Source organism: Trypanosoma conorhini (genome assembly GCF_003719485.1).
Source record: "Trypanosoma conorhini strain 025E chromosome Unknown Tco_14.4_contig_00127, whole genome shotgun sequence".
Classification (NCBI taxonomy): Eukaryota; Euglenozoa; class Kinetoplastea; order Trypanosomatida; family Trypanosomatidae; genus Trypanosoma; species Trypanosoma conorhini.
The window spans coordinates 12,541-26,594 of NW_021704216.1; the positions used below are offsets into that span (position 1 = coordinate 12,541).

At 55.6% G+C, this 14,054-nt stretch overlaps 4 protein-coding genes across 4 annotated transcripts in view, besides 26 other annotated features; all 4 read left to right on the plus strand.

The window, feature by feature from the left end:
• Window positions 1-203: 203 nt before the first annotated feature.
• Tco025E_02984 (uncharacterized protein) lies at window positions 204-3,875 on the plus strand (the record flags this gene model as incomplete). The annotated part of the gene is made up of 1 exon (XM_029369906.1): window positions 204-3,875. The coding sequence occupies one exon, from the start codon at window positions 204-206 to the stop codon at window positions 3,873-3,875; it is 3,672 nt and encodes a 1,223-aa protein (XP_029229943.1).
• A 34-nt stretch (window positions 3,876-3,909) lies between these two features.
• Window positions 3,910-3,943: a microsatellite.
• Window positions 3,944-3,957: a microsatellite.
• A 207-nt stretch (window positions 3,958-4,164) lies between these two features.
• Window positions 4,165-4,203: a microsatellite.
• A 92-nt stretch (window positions 4,204-4,295) lies between these two features.
• Window positions 4,296-4,321: a microsatellite.
• Window positions 4,322-4,431: 110 nt separating this feature from the next.
• Window positions 4,432-4,473: a microsatellite.
• Window positions 4,474-4,515: 42 nt separating this feature from the next.
• Window positions 4,516-4,535: a microsatellite.
• Window positions 4,536-4,822: 287 nt separating this feature from the next.
• Window positions 4,823-4,872: a sequence feature (A-rich).
• A 268-nt stretch (window positions 4,873-5,140) lies between these two features.
• Window positions 5,141-5,185: a microsatellite.
• A 27-nt stretch (window positions 5,186-5,212) lies between these two features.
• Window positions 5,213-5,236: a microsatellite.
• Window positions 5,237-5,341: 105 nt separating this feature from the next.
• Window positions 5,342-5,370: a microsatellite.
• Window positions 5,371-5,401: 31 nt separating this feature from the next.
• Window positions 5,402-5,495: a sequence feature (GA-rich).
• Window positions 5,496-5,543: 48 nt separating this feature from the next.
• Window positions 5,544-5,598: a microsatellite.
• Window positions 5,599-5,621: a microsatellite.
• A 305-nt stretch (window positions 5,622-5,926) lies between these two features.
• Window positions 5,927-5,992: a sequence feature (A-rich).
• Window positions 5,970-6,005: a microsatellite.
• Window positions 6,006-6,039: 34 nt separating this feature from the next.
• Window positions 6,040-6,060: a microsatellite.
• A 42-nt stretch (window positions 6,061-6,102) lies between these two features.
• Window positions 6,103-6,140: a microsatellite.
• Window positions 6,141-6,248: 108 nt separating this feature from the next.
• Window positions 6,249-6,296: a microsatellite.
• A 585-nt stretch (window positions 6,297-6,881) lies between these two features.
• Window positions 6,882-6,900: a microsatellite.
• A 252-nt stretch (window positions 6,901-7,152) lies between these two features.
• Window positions 7,153-7,186: a microsatellite.
• A 151-nt stretch (window positions 7,187-7,337) lies between these two features.
• Window positions 7,338-7,369: a microsatellite.
• Window positions 7,370-7,549: 180 nt separating this feature from the next.
• Window positions 7,550-7,584: a microsatellite.
• A 186-nt stretch (window positions 7,585-7,770) lies between these two features.
• Window positions 7,771-7,787: a microsatellite.
• A 61-nt stretch (window positions 7,788-7,848) lies between these two features.
• Window positions 7,849-7,930: a microsatellite.
• A 1,001-nt stretch (window positions 7,931-8,931) lies between these two features.
• Window positions 8,932-8,973: a microsatellite.
• Window positions 8,974-9,110: 137 nt separating this feature from the next.
• Tco025E_02985 (protein kinase) lies at window positions 9,111-10,199 on the plus strand (the record flags this gene model as incomplete). The annotated part of the gene is made up of 1 exon (XM_029369907.1): window positions 9,111-10,199. One exon carries the CDS (start codon window positions 9,111-9,113, stop codon window positions 10,197-10,199), a length of 1,089 nt encoding a protein of 362 aa, XP_029229944.1.
• On the plus strand, window positions 10,199-11,860 carry Tco025E_02986 (putative tyrosine protein kinase; the record flags this gene model as incomplete). Its single annotated transcript, XM_029369908.1, has 1 exon — window positions 10,199-11,860. One exon carries the CDS (start codon window positions 10,199-10,201, stop codon window positions 11,858-11,860), a length of 1,662 nt encoding a protein of 553 aa, XP_029229945.1.
• A 559-nt stretch (window positions 11,861-12,419) lies between these two features.
• Window positions 12,420-12,440: a microsatellite.
• Window positions 12,441-12,591: 151 nt separating this feature from the next.
• The window catches only part of Tco025E_02987 (uncharacterized protein), a gene marked incomplete at both ends in the record, with an annotated part of 1,518 nt that continues 55 nt past the window's right edge, over window positions 12,592-14,054 (plus strand). Inside the window, one exon of the mRNA XM_029369909.1 lies at window positions 12,592-14,054. This exon is cut by the window's right edge and continues 55 nt beyond it. Within this exon, the coding sequence (XP_029229946.1) occupies window positions 12,592-14,054 (1,463 nt within the window).

The window sequence follows — 14,054 nt, forward strand, 5'->3', positions numbered from 1 at the left end:
TGCCTGCTTTATTGGTCCTCTCCAAATGCACACTTTGTGCGTGCTGTCGCTTCCTCTGCAATCTTCCACGCCTCCTCCTCCCCATCTTTTTTTTTTTTCTCTCTGCGAACCAAAAAAAAAAAAAAGGTGTCCGTAGTTATTTTTGTGTGCTACCTGTGTTTTTTTTTGTTTCTCGGAACAAATAGGGCACACTGTCTTAAGGAATGAGAAAGGCGGGTGGCAACAGGGGTAACGAGCGTCAGGGACGCGGACAGGGCCAGCAGGGATCACCCATGGCGCCCCCGGCTCCCTCGATGGGCTACCAGCAGCAGCAGCAGCAGCAGCAGCAGCACCACCAGTACCATCATCATCATCATCACAATAGCAGCTACAACAACGTCTACGACGGTTCCCGACCTCCACCGCATGGAATGCAGCCGATGCCTCCGCATGGTTTCGGCCCAGGTGGTGGTGGTGGTGGCGGTGTTGTTTCTGCCGGTGGTAACGGCTGGAATACTCCGCAGCATCAACACCAGCAACAAATGCCAATGTATAACCAAGGTTATGGCCATATGGGCCCTGGGGCTGGTGGGGGCGGTGGTGGCGGCTACGGGGACATGGGAGGCATTTATCAAGATGTGCACCCGGGACAGTACCCTCCCTCCTCTTCGCCGTCACACATGGGTGGTGGAGCAGGCATGCCTTATATGCGTAACTCACCCATGCATGGTAATGTTCCTCCTGCTGTGCCGCTCCCAGGCGCCTACGGCGGCCTCCCAGGTCAGGGTGCCCCACTGCCTCCCATGGGTTACGGTCGAGGTGGTCATCCCCCAATGGATCCAATGCAGCAGGGTGGTATGTACGGGGGGCCAATGATGCGCCATGACGGGTATCAGGACAACCTTCTCAGCCCACCACCGCAAGTGGGATATGGTCCTAATGTAGGGGCGCCGCCGCCACCACCGCCTGGGCCTCCGTATGGTGGAGGCAACCCCATGTCTGTTGCTCGCTCTTCTGGTGGAGTTGTGGCTGCTCCCGGCGCGTACCCTGATCCTCGTAGCAAGGGTATGATGAACACGCCAATGCCAATTTCTGCTGCTGCTCGACACCCTCGCGTAGGAACTCCGGAACCTGGTATGATAGGTGGTGGTATTCCACTAGGTCGTTTTAATCAACAGCCTGCTTTGGTTCCCCCCAGCATGGTACCGCCTGCAAACTACATGCCAGGGACAAATGTGCCACCCGCACAACCGCCGATAATGCCCACACCCATGAACCCGGTTGATCCCTCCAATGTAGAGCGGTGTAGTTTGGTTGGCCCGGCTGAAAACCTTTACGATTTCCTTTACGAACATGATTTGGTTTCCGTCGACACCCTCTCCAGCTTTTTCCCTGACGGGTACGATCCGAAAAAAGATCCGCCGCTAAAAATCGCCGTCGATGGTAACTTTTGCCTCAACAGCCTTCGTGACGAGCTACGGAAGCGCGATCCGTTGTGGTTTTTGCACTCCACGCTTCCGGAGGAACTGCTTGACGCCGTGTCTCGTCACGTGGAATGGATGCGAAGTTTAAATCTGGAGCCCATTTGGGTCTTCAACGGACTCAGCGTGAGTGGCGATGTAGAAACCTTTTTAACCTCTGAGGGGGAGCTGCGGGCCCGCGATCTTGTGTGGGGTAGGCTCGAGGAGGGTGAAATTCCCGACGAGGCGGACATCCAAACCGCGTTTGATCAGCCGCTGGGCGAGGATGTCCAGATGGCCGTCTCCCGCCACCTTAAGAAGGAGTTAAACGTGATGGCCGTCACCGCCCCGTTTCTCAACTGGGCCCAGATGGTCGCCTTCCACAAGGAGGGTCTTGCCGACCTACTGATGGGGCCTCCCGAGCTGCTGCTGCTTCCCTACGACAAGATGAAACTTATTGTGCAAATCGACGTTTCCAACAGCAATGTGTCTCACTTTGACCGGGATAAGGTTCTGCGCGCCTTGTTTCCTTTCCATGTCACGGAAACCTCTACAAAGGACGCCGGGGATAGGCTCATGGACCTTGGTTTAATTACCGCCACGCATCCTGCGCTCTCCTCCACTAGCGTAGGCCTCAACCTCACCATGGAGGAGGTGTACGAGGAACTCTCCAGTGAGACGCCCAAGTATCGCTCCATCAAAGATTTTATTAACGCGTACGCCTTTGTGCAGGATGCAAACAAGAAGAAGGCTGGTCTCATCATCAAGCATTCCAAGGGGCGAGGTTATCTTCGTTACAGTGGGGTTTTCTCCTCAAAATTGAATGACTCCCCGTTGGTGTACCTCATTCGCGTCCTTGAGCCAGGACTGACAAATGACGATATGCCGGCGAATCTTATTGGGGTTTTGGGGAACTTCGTACCACTATCTCTGTTTTACTTGCAATTTGTGGGACTACTTTCGGTGCGTATCATGACGGTCGTCACGCAGTCCTACATTCGCGACGAGTGCCCGGTCTCCGACACCAAGGACTACCATGAGAAGTTGGATGTGCTGATGACGATGCGGAGTCAGATCATTGCCCAGGTCTTCAAGAAGATTGCGAAGGACAAGCACCCCAAAAACACGGAGTGCCTGTCGTGGGTTCGCTGGTTTAAGCCTATTCTGGCGCCCATGCAGCGACCAAGGGATCTTATCAACCTGGATGAGTGGGAGGTCTCAAGTAGTGAGGAGTTGCAGCAGCTGGACGAGGAACACTTTGAGCGGTATAGCATTGCCTCCGTGCTCACCTTCAGCGCCGAGGCCGCACGACCGATACGGGAACCAAGTAACTGCTCTCCGCGTAGGGCGCCGATACGTTATCACGGCAAGAGGGAAACCTTCTTTGCGGTGCTTCTTAAGGCCTTTGATTTTCTTGGCTACTTTTCCCACTCCACGGCCTCACCGGAGGCCGTGGAGGAGGGGGAGATGATGGTGATGGGCGAGGAAGAGGGGATGGCGGCGATGGGGCGGATGGGCAACGCGGAGGCGGCGCCCATGCTGGTCCAGGATAGCAACAGCAACAACTACCACGACCTCCCCGACGCCCTGCCCGAGGACGGCGTCACCGAGTACCCCACAGTCTACTTCCCCACCTACTTGATGAACGCCATTAAAAACAACCCGCGTTCCTTTCAAAATGCGTTTGTCGTGTTAACAGAAATTCTTCGCGTTGGAATTATTGGTAGTTTGCCGTGTCGATACATTGACCCCGCAGACCCGCAGCTAGCAATTTCAATGGAGAACCAGGAATCTAACTGTGACCCTCGTGTGCTACTGGCCTCGCGCATTGGTTGCCTCATTTCTGTGCCGTACCGCCGGGAAACTGAGGATTTGCCGTTTATTTGGGCCCCAGTCTACAGCCGACACCTCTGCGCGTTTACGGTGATGGTTCGAGCCATGTGCCGCTGCCTGCGCGAGCTGGTGGAGGTGATTGCCACAACCGTGTTCCTGGCCGGGAACAGCAGCTGTAGTTTGCTCGACTTTGCCTCCTATTCCTTTCTCTTGCCGTTTGGGGAGATGCCCTCGGCGATTGGGGGGCTCCTGCTGCACTACGTGCTCGTCTTCCCCTCCGACTACCAGGTTAGCCTGACGACGCGGCAGGAGCGGCTGGAGTACCTGCAGGAGAAGTTCCGCGACATTCCCGACCTGCCCAAGCACCTGCGCGTGGTGATGACCTTCACGCTGCAGGCCCTCTACCTGATCAACGCCTACAAAGTCAGCGACAAGGGGACGGTGGTGCCGCAGCACCTGCTCGAGGACAACACGGTGGAGTGCACAATCCAGCTGCTGTGGGAGAAGTGGCGCGAGCACATCGACGACAACCCGCCGCAGGACATCCACGGCCTCTACAGTGAGACGATGGCGGGGATGGAGCGGGGCCCGCTCGGCGGCTGAGCGAGGGCGGGCGGACAAACGCACAAGAGAGCGACAGCAGCAGCAGCAGCAGCGGCAGAGGCGGCGGCGGTGATGGCGGGGGGGAAACGAGAAGCACAGCAACCAGGCAAAACACACCGACACAAAACAAGAAAAGAACGAAGGAGACCACCAGCGGCACAAAAGAGCGAGAAGCGTGCGGAAGGAGGGGATGGGTGGGGTGCGGGCGAGAAGCGGGAGAGAGGGCGTGGGGGAAATGCAGCGGCTCGCCGTGGAGCGGAGGACCCGCGCGCCTCCGCCCCAATAGGCGGTTTTTGTTTTTGTTTTTGTTTTCTCTGTTTCTCTTTTGCAGAGGACAGAGAAGCAAAAGCAAAGGGGTGCTGAGGGGAAAAGCGGGGGGGGGGGGGGTTGAGCGATAAACCAACGAAAAACAAAACAAACCCCCCCCCTCCTCCTCCTCTTCCTCCAAAAGAAAAAAAAAGAAAAACCGGGCGGCAGTTGTGATGGGCGGGGCGGGGGGAGGGCGCTCAACAAAAGTTGCGGCGCGCAGCCAATTCTCTCGTCCCCCCTTTCCCCCGCAGCGGCGCGGCAGCCAACTAGCAGCAGCAGCAGCAGCAGCGATGCTGGCCAAGGCAGCCAATGAAAAGAACCCTACCCAGACATATATATATATATATATATGCGCACACACACATGCATGCATGCCTCACTCTCCTCTATGCGTGTGTGTGTATGTAATGGCGTGTAATTGCGTTGATGCACGCATACGCCTCACCCGGTACATTTTTTCACCTTTATAAATAATTACATGAATTATACACACGTGAGTGTTGTGGGTTCCACGCGGCGGATGCAGGCAACTCGGGCGGGGGGAAAAAAAAGAAATAAGGCGACAGGCGACGACGGCGGAAAACAACTCAGTAGGATAAAGAGATATGTACTGCAGCACATATTTTATAACACACGATAAAAGAAGAAGAAAAAAAAAACGAAAAAAACGACAAAAAAAAAGAAAGAACTTGGAGTCTGCGGGTGGGGAGTGGGGAGGGAGGAAATAAAATGAAATAACACAAAAAAGAGGGGGAAAAAGTGGGTTGCGGAAGCCGTGTTGGTGGTAGGAGTAGTAGCACAAACAATAATGGAACGATGGTGAGAACTGTATGACGGGTCTGTGCGGGTGAAATGCGCATGCGCATCCAACCGATGCATGTGCAGCGGTGGCACGACGTACGACGGGGGGGGGGGGTGCTGCCTGTCGATGTGTGCGGCGATGCACGCGTGCAGTAATACATATATATATATATATATATGTATATGTGTAGCTGAATATGCCTTTGCGTACTTAACGGTTGTACGTGCACCCGCACACACACACACACACAAAGTGTCCTGCACATGTTGCGTGTGCGGTGTGCGGTGGTGGCGGCTTCTTTTCCCGGACCTCGCAAGTCCCGCCCGACGATGCAGAGGAAACAACAACAACGAAAAGAAGAGAGAGTGAGAGAGAGAGGGGGAGGTGCAACAACAACAACATAAACAGACACGCCAAGAAGGAAAAAGGGAGGGCAAGATGATAAGAACAACGAACGAAGAAAAGAAAAAACAAAAGCGAAAAAGAAACAAAAACAAGGAAAGTAAAAGGGGGAATAAAGAGTGCCCTTCCCCGTCTCGCTCTCGCTCTGACTTTCACCCTCCCTCCCTCCCATTTCTTAATGCCCCCCTCCCTCCCTCCCTCCCCTCCCTCTGCGTGCGTGCGTGCGTGCGTGCATTGCAACATTCGCTACGAAACCAAACAACCCTCCCCGTCCCCAAACAAAAGCAGTGAAAAGAAGAAGAATAGAGGGAGAGTGTGGTAAAAAAAGGGGGAAAAAAGAAACGACAGAAAAGGGGGGGGGGAAAAAAAAGAGGGAAGTAAATAAAATCCAAGGAACACACACGCACACAGGAGTAAAGCAAAAAAAAAAAACCCGAGGGATAAAAACAAAGGAAGAAACCACAAAAAAAAAGAAGAAGATTGGGGGCGGGGGGAAGGGGCATGCATGTGTATTTGTGTGTGTCTGTGGGAGTTGTCTGAGAAGGAACGTAAAAAAAAAAAGAGAAAGACAAAATAAAGCAAGGAGGAGGAGGATGAGGAGGAGGAGAAGGAGGGGGTCCTGCCATTTATCAGTTGTTATCTCTCTCCCTCATATATATATATATATATATAACACCATCTTCCTCCCCCCTGCAGTTATACACTCAGAGGCGCATATATAAATATCTATATATATATACATATACATACATGCATGGCGTGTGTGCGTGGGTCTGCCTCCCTGTGCATGTAAATAGCTGTGCGTGGAGACCGCTGCTACTGACGGATGGTTCGTGAAAAAAAAGAGGGAGAGAGAGACGCCCCCACCCCCCACCCCGCTCCACCCCCCCGCACAAACACACACGCACGAAGGAAAAGAAAGACGGGGAAGCGCAGCGAGTCAAAGGGCTCCAGAGGCAGCAGCAGCGGCAGCGGGGGAAAAACTACAAGAAAACTTTCTCCTTTAGCAAAAGGGAGAGAGAAAACAAAAAAAAAGAATACAAGAGTGACGTGGAGGACTTAAAGTGAGAAACGAAATCAATGACGGAAGAATGCTGACAAAAGAGGAGAAGCATGAGTTAAGCCTAAAGAGCACCACCAACCGAAGACACTGGAAAAAAAAAAGGAAATAACGGAAAAAGACTAAATGAAACAAACTCCAAAGAGGTGGTGCGTGAGAAGGGAGAGAAAGAGAGGCGAAAAAAGAAAAAGAAGCGTATGGCGCGAAGGAAAGAAAAATAAGAGTGGACGAGCGAAGGAGAGGAGGAGCGCGCAAGAGGGGTAGAACCCAAAGGGAGAAAAAGTTTCTCCTTCACCGTAACTTGGTAGCTCAGGAAGGAGAGTGAGTGAGGCGGGTAAGAGCTGACGTGTGTGATGTATGCTTCTATCCACGTGCGTGCCACGAGGCCGCATGCACACACGCATACACAGCTATGTGTGTGGGGTGCCTACACGTGTGTGTGTGTGTGTGTGCTTAGGTTTCTCAACAGTAAGCAGCGTTTCTTCCTGTACTTGCGGTCATACCCATTTTCTTTCTGAGTGGAAAGGGAAGGAGGTGGCGGTCAACAAAATGGAGAACGAGGGCGCAAAAAAACAACAACAACAAACGGAGAAAATAGAGAGAAAGAGGGAAAGAGTGAGTGGGGCATTTTAAAAGGAGCGGAAGCAAACATGACACACGCACACAGACGCAGAAGAAGAGGAGCAGAGGAGGGAGAAGGGTGGCTGTCTCTCTTTTTCTTTCTTTCCCTCTCTCTCTGTGCGTGCGTGTGCACGGACAAAACAACAGCGTGGAGTGCAAGACAGCCGAGGGAGCAAACAAACAGGGGGGCAGACGAGGAAGGCACGGGGCTCTGAGGTGAGACTTGACCACCATAAGCTCCACGGGAGTGGGGCACCCACCTGCGAGGCCCGCCGCCCCTCCCTCCCCCCACCCACCCACTCGAAGCGGGGATGCCAGTGTGCATAAACAACAATCGGTGAAAAAATGGAGCGGGTTACATTGAGACGAGGGATGAAAACAAAACAAAAACAAAAGGTGAGGCTCGTGTCCCGTTGACATCAGCTTAGGCTGCAGTTGCTAGTCGCCAATGACGCCCTTTTTTCGGCACTGTTGGCCTCCTTTGTTTGTTTGTTTGTTGTTTGCTTGTTTGTTTGCCTTTTGCTCTCCACCACCGTGCCTGGGTGCGTGTCTTGCGGGACTGCGCTGGAGAAGTGGCAGGGGGCGACGTGCTGCGATGACGCCGATGGGCTGGGCGGAGGGAGTCCAGTCCCGACGGAGTTTCTTTCCAAAACCAACGGCGGCGACCGAGGCGAGGGCGCGCGGGGGAAGTGGAAGCAGAGACACACACACACACACAGGCAACGCGGAAGAAGACGTCTTGTTTTGCCGCTGCATTCCGCCGCCGCCACCACTCCGTTTTTGTTTGTTTGTTTGTTTGTTTTTATTGTTTTTGTCTTATTGTTCGGCTGCCGTGTGTTTTTTCTTTTCTCTTTTTTTCTTCCATCCCTCCGTTTTTCTCCCGCTTCTACTCTCCTACTCTCTCTTTTTCTTTTCCTGGGCGAAGCATCGCCACGGCGTTTCGACGCAGTGGCCCTGCTGGTGCCTCATGCGCTGTGTTGCTGCTATTCATTTTTTCTTTTTCTTTTTCTCTCTCGCTTCGAGTTCTTCCACCCAAACAAAAGCAGTAAATGCCATGTTTCGTTCACGGTGCCTTTTGACACGCTTTCTTTCTTTCTTTGTCTGCCCATGCTTGTCGATGCATTAGCCCCGTTCCTCCTCTCTGCGCATTGCGTGCCCGCGTGGGACTCGCCTCTTCTCTCAGCTGCTCGCGGCTGTCTGCACCCTTAATCCCTCATGACACTTTCCCTCGTCTCCTCCTCCTCTTTCCTTTTCCTCGGCTTTTGCAGGGATGCATATAAGGGGCGCGCGTCCGCTTTCTTCGTCGCCCCGGCGCACGCATGCACGCGCTTGGCGGCACCGGCGTACGGGCGTGCTGTTCCTGCATGCATCGATAGCGAGGGAAGTGGCGTCTGCGCAGCGGGGGGGGGGGAGGGGCCCTTCCAACAGGCATACACGAGGAGCCACTACGAAGTACCGAGTTGGCGGCAGCGCGACCGCCCCACACGCGCAACGTGGGCCGTCACGCCAGCAACTCTGACAGCAGCAGCAGTGGCGGTGGTAATTGGTAGCTGTTTTTGCTGCGGGACCCGCGAGGGAGGAGGCGCGCTGCAGCGCATTTTCTCTCCCATTTGTGTCTATCGTGCATCTGTGCACGTGCCTCTCTCTCTCTCTCACACACACATACGCACTTCATCTTTCTCTTTCCTTTGCATTCCCCCTTGTTTTTTTTTTATAGCATGCGTGTGTATCGGATGCTACCACTGCGGCTACGTGACATCTTTGCCTCCACTTTCTTCCTTTTTTTCTCTTTTATTTTTGTTTTTATTTAGTTTTTTATTTCTCACCTTTTAGCTCTTCTCAACTGTGGACACTACACTTGAACACACACACCCACACTCACACTCACACAAACACACACAGACGCGCGCGCACTAGAGGCGCGAAAAAAGCGCTAGACAAGGCACGGGGAAACTTACGAAGGCAACGGCAGTAGATCGGCACACTGGGTGCGAGCGAAAATTAGAAACGAACACGAACCGGGTCACGGAAGCGAGCGGGGATGGAGGCGTCAAGTTCCTCCGAGCCACAGCCACCGGCCCCTACTGGCACTGAGTGCGAGGGAGGCGGCGACGGTGCTGGGGGAAGCGACGCCGTGGCGTGTCCACACGGGGGCGGGACCGCTGAGCCATTGAGCTACACCGTGGACTGGGAGGACGTTGTCGGTGAGGGAGACTTTGGTGTCATCTACCGCGGCAGACATGTCGGAGACGGCATGGCGGTAGGTGTCTTGACGCTTAAGGGGGGCTTGGAGAGGCGGGACGAGCTTCGCAAGGAGGCCGCGAAGGGCCTCGCGTTGCTGCTGCAACGGTGGCCAGACAAGATTCAACCGCTCGGAACCTTCGACACCAGTGAGAAGGGGCTTTTGACGGTCATGTCTGTCCTACAGCTGCGGGGCGTAGAAGACATGCGTCGCTTCTTTGCACCCAACGCAGCAGAGACAGGGGCGCCGGAGCAGCAATCTGGCTCCATTGATTGCGCCGCCACGGAGACGACCTGTCCGCGTTTCACCGAGGAGGATGAGTGGAAAGGGGAAAGGGAAGCAGCAGCAGCTGCAGCATCAGCAGCAGCAACGGCGGGAGGGGGAGGGGAGGTTGAGGCTGGCCACACCGAGGACGCACGGGCGGGTGCTGACGAGCGGCCGCAGCCGCCACCTTCAGTCCCGGCGCCGGTGTCGAACCCGAAAGGGCGCGTCTGTTTTCTTGGCGACTACGTGGTGGATCTGGGGACGGTCTTGGGCAAGGGGAAGTTTGGAACCGTCTACCGCGGCTGGCATCGGGCGGAGGGCAGCGAGGTGGCTGTGAAGCTACTTAAAGGGCCAGTAAGCAAGCGCGCGAAGATGTCGATTGAACAGAGGGAGCTAAGTCGCCTGCAGAAGCTGAGCCACCCAAACATTCTTCGTATGTTTGGCGCATTTCGACAAGAGTCGAAGAGTAAGCCTGAGCTGACACTGGCACTCGTTTTAGAGCTCTGCCACGGGGGAGACCTGAAGGAGTTTCTCGCACGGCATGATCCACTTTCGGAGCGGCAGGCGAAGCACGTCATGCGGCAGCTTGTGGATTTTTTTGTTTTCTTAAAAGCAATCGCATGATGCACCGTGACCTAAAGCCGGCCAATATTCTTCTGACTTCCAGCAATATTGACGAGGCTGTGGTGAAGGTGGCTGACTGGGGCATGGCAAAGCAAACGCCGGCGCTTGGCAGGGGCCCGTGCGATCCAACCGCAGATGTAATGTTTGAATCTGCTGTGGGGACGGTAGCCTACATGTCGCCCGAGCGGCTCTCGCGTGAACTGTACGACTACCAGGCGGAGGTATGGGCGCTTGGGGTCATCATGTATGAATTGCTTTTTGCCAGGCACCCCTACCTGCACTCCGCCTCCTCGGTTCGCACGCCGGACCAGCTGTTGAAGGCCATTACTCGTGCGGAGGAGGTGGAGATGTCGTGCAACGTCCTCCGTTCCGACACGAAGCGACAGGGCGGGGGTGTGCTCAACCAAACTCCGTTGGGGGTTGGCCCGCTTTCGCGTGAGTGCTACGAGCTCTTGCGGCACATTTTGGATCCAGACTCGAAGACGCGCTACACGATCGAACAGGTGCGAGCCCACCCGTGGATTTCCCAGCCGGAAGCGATGCGGGCAACGGAGGTGGTGCAGGCTGTGAAGCGCGCCGTGGACGCGGCTGCAGCTGATGCAGAGGCCGTACTCACGGCAAAAGTGCTAACAGCGGAGGAGGAAGATGTAGTGCCTGCCACCGCGGCCCTCACGGCCCAAGAATCATCCGCGGCAGAGGTGGTGGTGACGGTGTCGGCAACGACGACGGCGGCGGCGGCGGCGGCGGCTGACCTCCCGGCTCAAGTTCTCTCTAGGGAGGAGCATCAGGGCGCGATTAATATTCAGGGCCTTGGCCCTAACCAGAGTGCGTTGCAGCGTCAGCAAATCATTTATCAAGCACTTCGCGACTATTTTTACATCCTACGTCACAACGTCTTGGAGGTGGAAAGCGACCCTGGCCGCGGGCTCGTGTTGTTGTCCTACGCCTGGGAGCTTCTCTGTGCGGCGGCAACGGCGGTACTACGGGAGGAACACCCTTTAACCGATGGAATGGTCTGCGTGGACGCCCCCAGCAGCACGTGTGCTGGCACCCGCGTTCCGCTGCGCCTTGCTCTTCCTGACGATATCAGGTTGATGGAGAATTACATTCAGGAAACTGCGCAGCGGCTGAAGAGGAATTTGTTGCCCAGCAGCACACTTAGAGGCCTGGGCTCCGCGCCGCTGGGGTTCTCCAGCGAGAACACACAAGGGCTGGAGGCCTCTTTTGATTCTATTGCGCCACCTCCGATGAGCCCGCAAAAGTCGACGTACCCCAGCGCACACACACTGTTGTTCCAACGCACCGTGTCGCTCATTCGTGCGGCGGCCACCGAGGAGCTTATGCTCGGTGACACAAACGAGCAAGACAACGTCATGGAGGAGGAGGAGGCACGACCCGACGGGCAACACGTTCGGCAGCAGCACATGTACGAACAGGCCATGGCCATTCTGCGTCTGATTCTGCAGCAAGTTGTCGTTCGTCGCCAGTCTTCCCTTCATGGCGTTTGTCCTCCCTGTGGAATCGACGCAGAGGAGGGCAACACGGTGCAGGTACTGACCGTGCCATTGTTCCCCATTAAGGATGAGGCCGACCAACGTACGGTGCAGGCTCTCTTGCACACGGTGGAAAAGCATTACCGTCGCCTTGTGAACGTCAAGTAGACGGCCAAATGGGAGAGAATCCACGGCCGAAAGAAATCGGTTTCCGAGGAAGCGGTGAAGCAAAGCTGGGGATGAAAAAGCTGCTTGTGTGTGAGTGTGTGTGGTTGCTTGTTTGGGGGGCGTGGATGGACGATTTGCCTACTATTGCGTTTTTTTTGTTCTAGTGTTCTTGGAAAATGGGCTTTCGGCATGGGCGCTGCGCCACTACCGCCACCACCGCCCGTGGTACCCGTTCTTGCTTGTCGGTCAAAGTCAGGAAAAAGGAAGTTCCATTGCGTTCCATGCTGCTTTTCTTGTTCTTTCTTTCCCTCTTTTTTTTTGTTCCTTTTCATTTCTAGTTTTTGCTTTGTGTGCAAATGTGAATTATTTGCCTTTGCTTTTTTTTTCTCTTATTTTTCAATGCCTTCGCAACTGTGCGTCTGGCCGCCCTCGTGCGTGGGGTTTGGCTGCCTCTTCCTCGCTTAACCTGCCTGCGTGTGTGTCTGCCTCCACTGACGCCTGTACCCCATTCCACAGGAGGAATTTTTGCCGTTTTGCAGAATTAGGATCCGCGAAACAAAAGAAGAAGAAGAAGAAAAAGGTTCTGCTTGCGCCTTTGTTGCTTTGGCGTTTGCTCCCGTCCCACACCTTTACGACGCGGCTGCAGCCTCTGCGACGCCGCCCAACTGAGTGGTCTTCTCGGCGCGTGCCCGCGTGTTCCTCCGGCTGCTTCGCGGCGGCGACGGACGCCGATGGAGGAGGGGCTGCGGAGGCTGCGCCTGGAGCGTGGCCAGGCCCTGCTGGAGTTCTACCGCCTGAAGGACGTCGACCGCAGCTCGGCGGAGACGGCGCGACTGCAGCAGCGCGGACGCCTGCTCTTCCAAGAGCGGCTACGCGCGGCAGAGGAGCAGAAGACGCGGTCGGACTCAGGGCGCTGCGCAGACACGGCGCAAGAGCAAAGCAGCTGTGCGGCAAACGAAGCCAGCGCGGGCCCCGAGGCAGCGTATGACCTCCCGTTCGTTTTGCCGCAGCCGACGGAACTGGCCTCGGAGGAACGTGCGGAGGGAGGGGGCGTTTCCACTCCACACGTCGCTGCGACCGCCATCATTGATCACGCACTGCCGGAGTCTGTTCACGAGCAGCACGCACGTGATGCCTGGCAGATCGAGGCACTAACGCAGGAAAGCCTCCTGCTGCACGAGACGATTGAACAGCAGCGGGAGGCGCTGGAGCGGCTCACGACGGAGTTAGCACAGCGTGACATGCAAATGCGCCGCAGCTCTGTGGAGGCAGCAAGCAAGCAGCGTCCACCAGGCGACGCCGACGCACGTGCAGGGGCTGAGAAAAGCCTTGACGACGTGAAAACACAATACAACGCTCCGCATACACATGAACAGGCTCACCTGAGCCACGATCCCTTAGGAACTTCGGAGGCACTTGTCCGCGCCGAGTCGCTGCTTGCGTGCAAAGATAATGAGATACAAGAGCTGCAGTTAAAACTAAAGGAGGAAATAATCAAGTGCAGCAACCTTGAGGACGAAAACGGGGCCCTCATAAAAAGCAAAGAGGCACTCCAGAGGGAGGTGACCGCAATCACACATAAGGCTAGTGTGATGGAGCAGGAACTAAGGCAAAGTGACGAACAACGAAGCCTCGGAGAAGACACCATAAAGTGCCTTGAACAACAGCTGAGAGATCTACAATATAGCCACGACACATGCAACAAAATACAACACTACCAAGATATGGAAGAAGAGCTCGCCCGCCTGTCGCAGCAGTGTGCCGACGCTGAACGCGGCCGTGAGGCGGCGGAGGCCGCCCTGCAGCGCACGGAGGCCGAGCTCAAGGCAGCGAACGCCAAGCTGCAGGAAGAGTTGCGTCAGCTGCAGGAAGAGTTGCGCCAGCTCCAGGAGAGCCGCGAGGAGGAGTTGGAGGACGCGCTTCTCGAGGCAAATAAGCGCATTGCGGAGCACGATGAGCTGCTCCAGCAGAAGCTTGAGGAGCAGGAGGAGTATTACGAGAAATTGCTTGAGGAAAGGTCGCGGTTGGGGCCTGTGCCGGTGGCTGGGGCTGAGTTGGGCGGTGCGTCGCATAGGGAGCCCGAGCACGACAAAAGTGGGGAGAAAGCGAAGCCTGCTGAGCAGCCGCGCCGTGTAGCTGCCGCGTCCAAAAACCCCTTTGCCAGCATGGGCGTGCCGTCGCAGGAGCCGGGTGC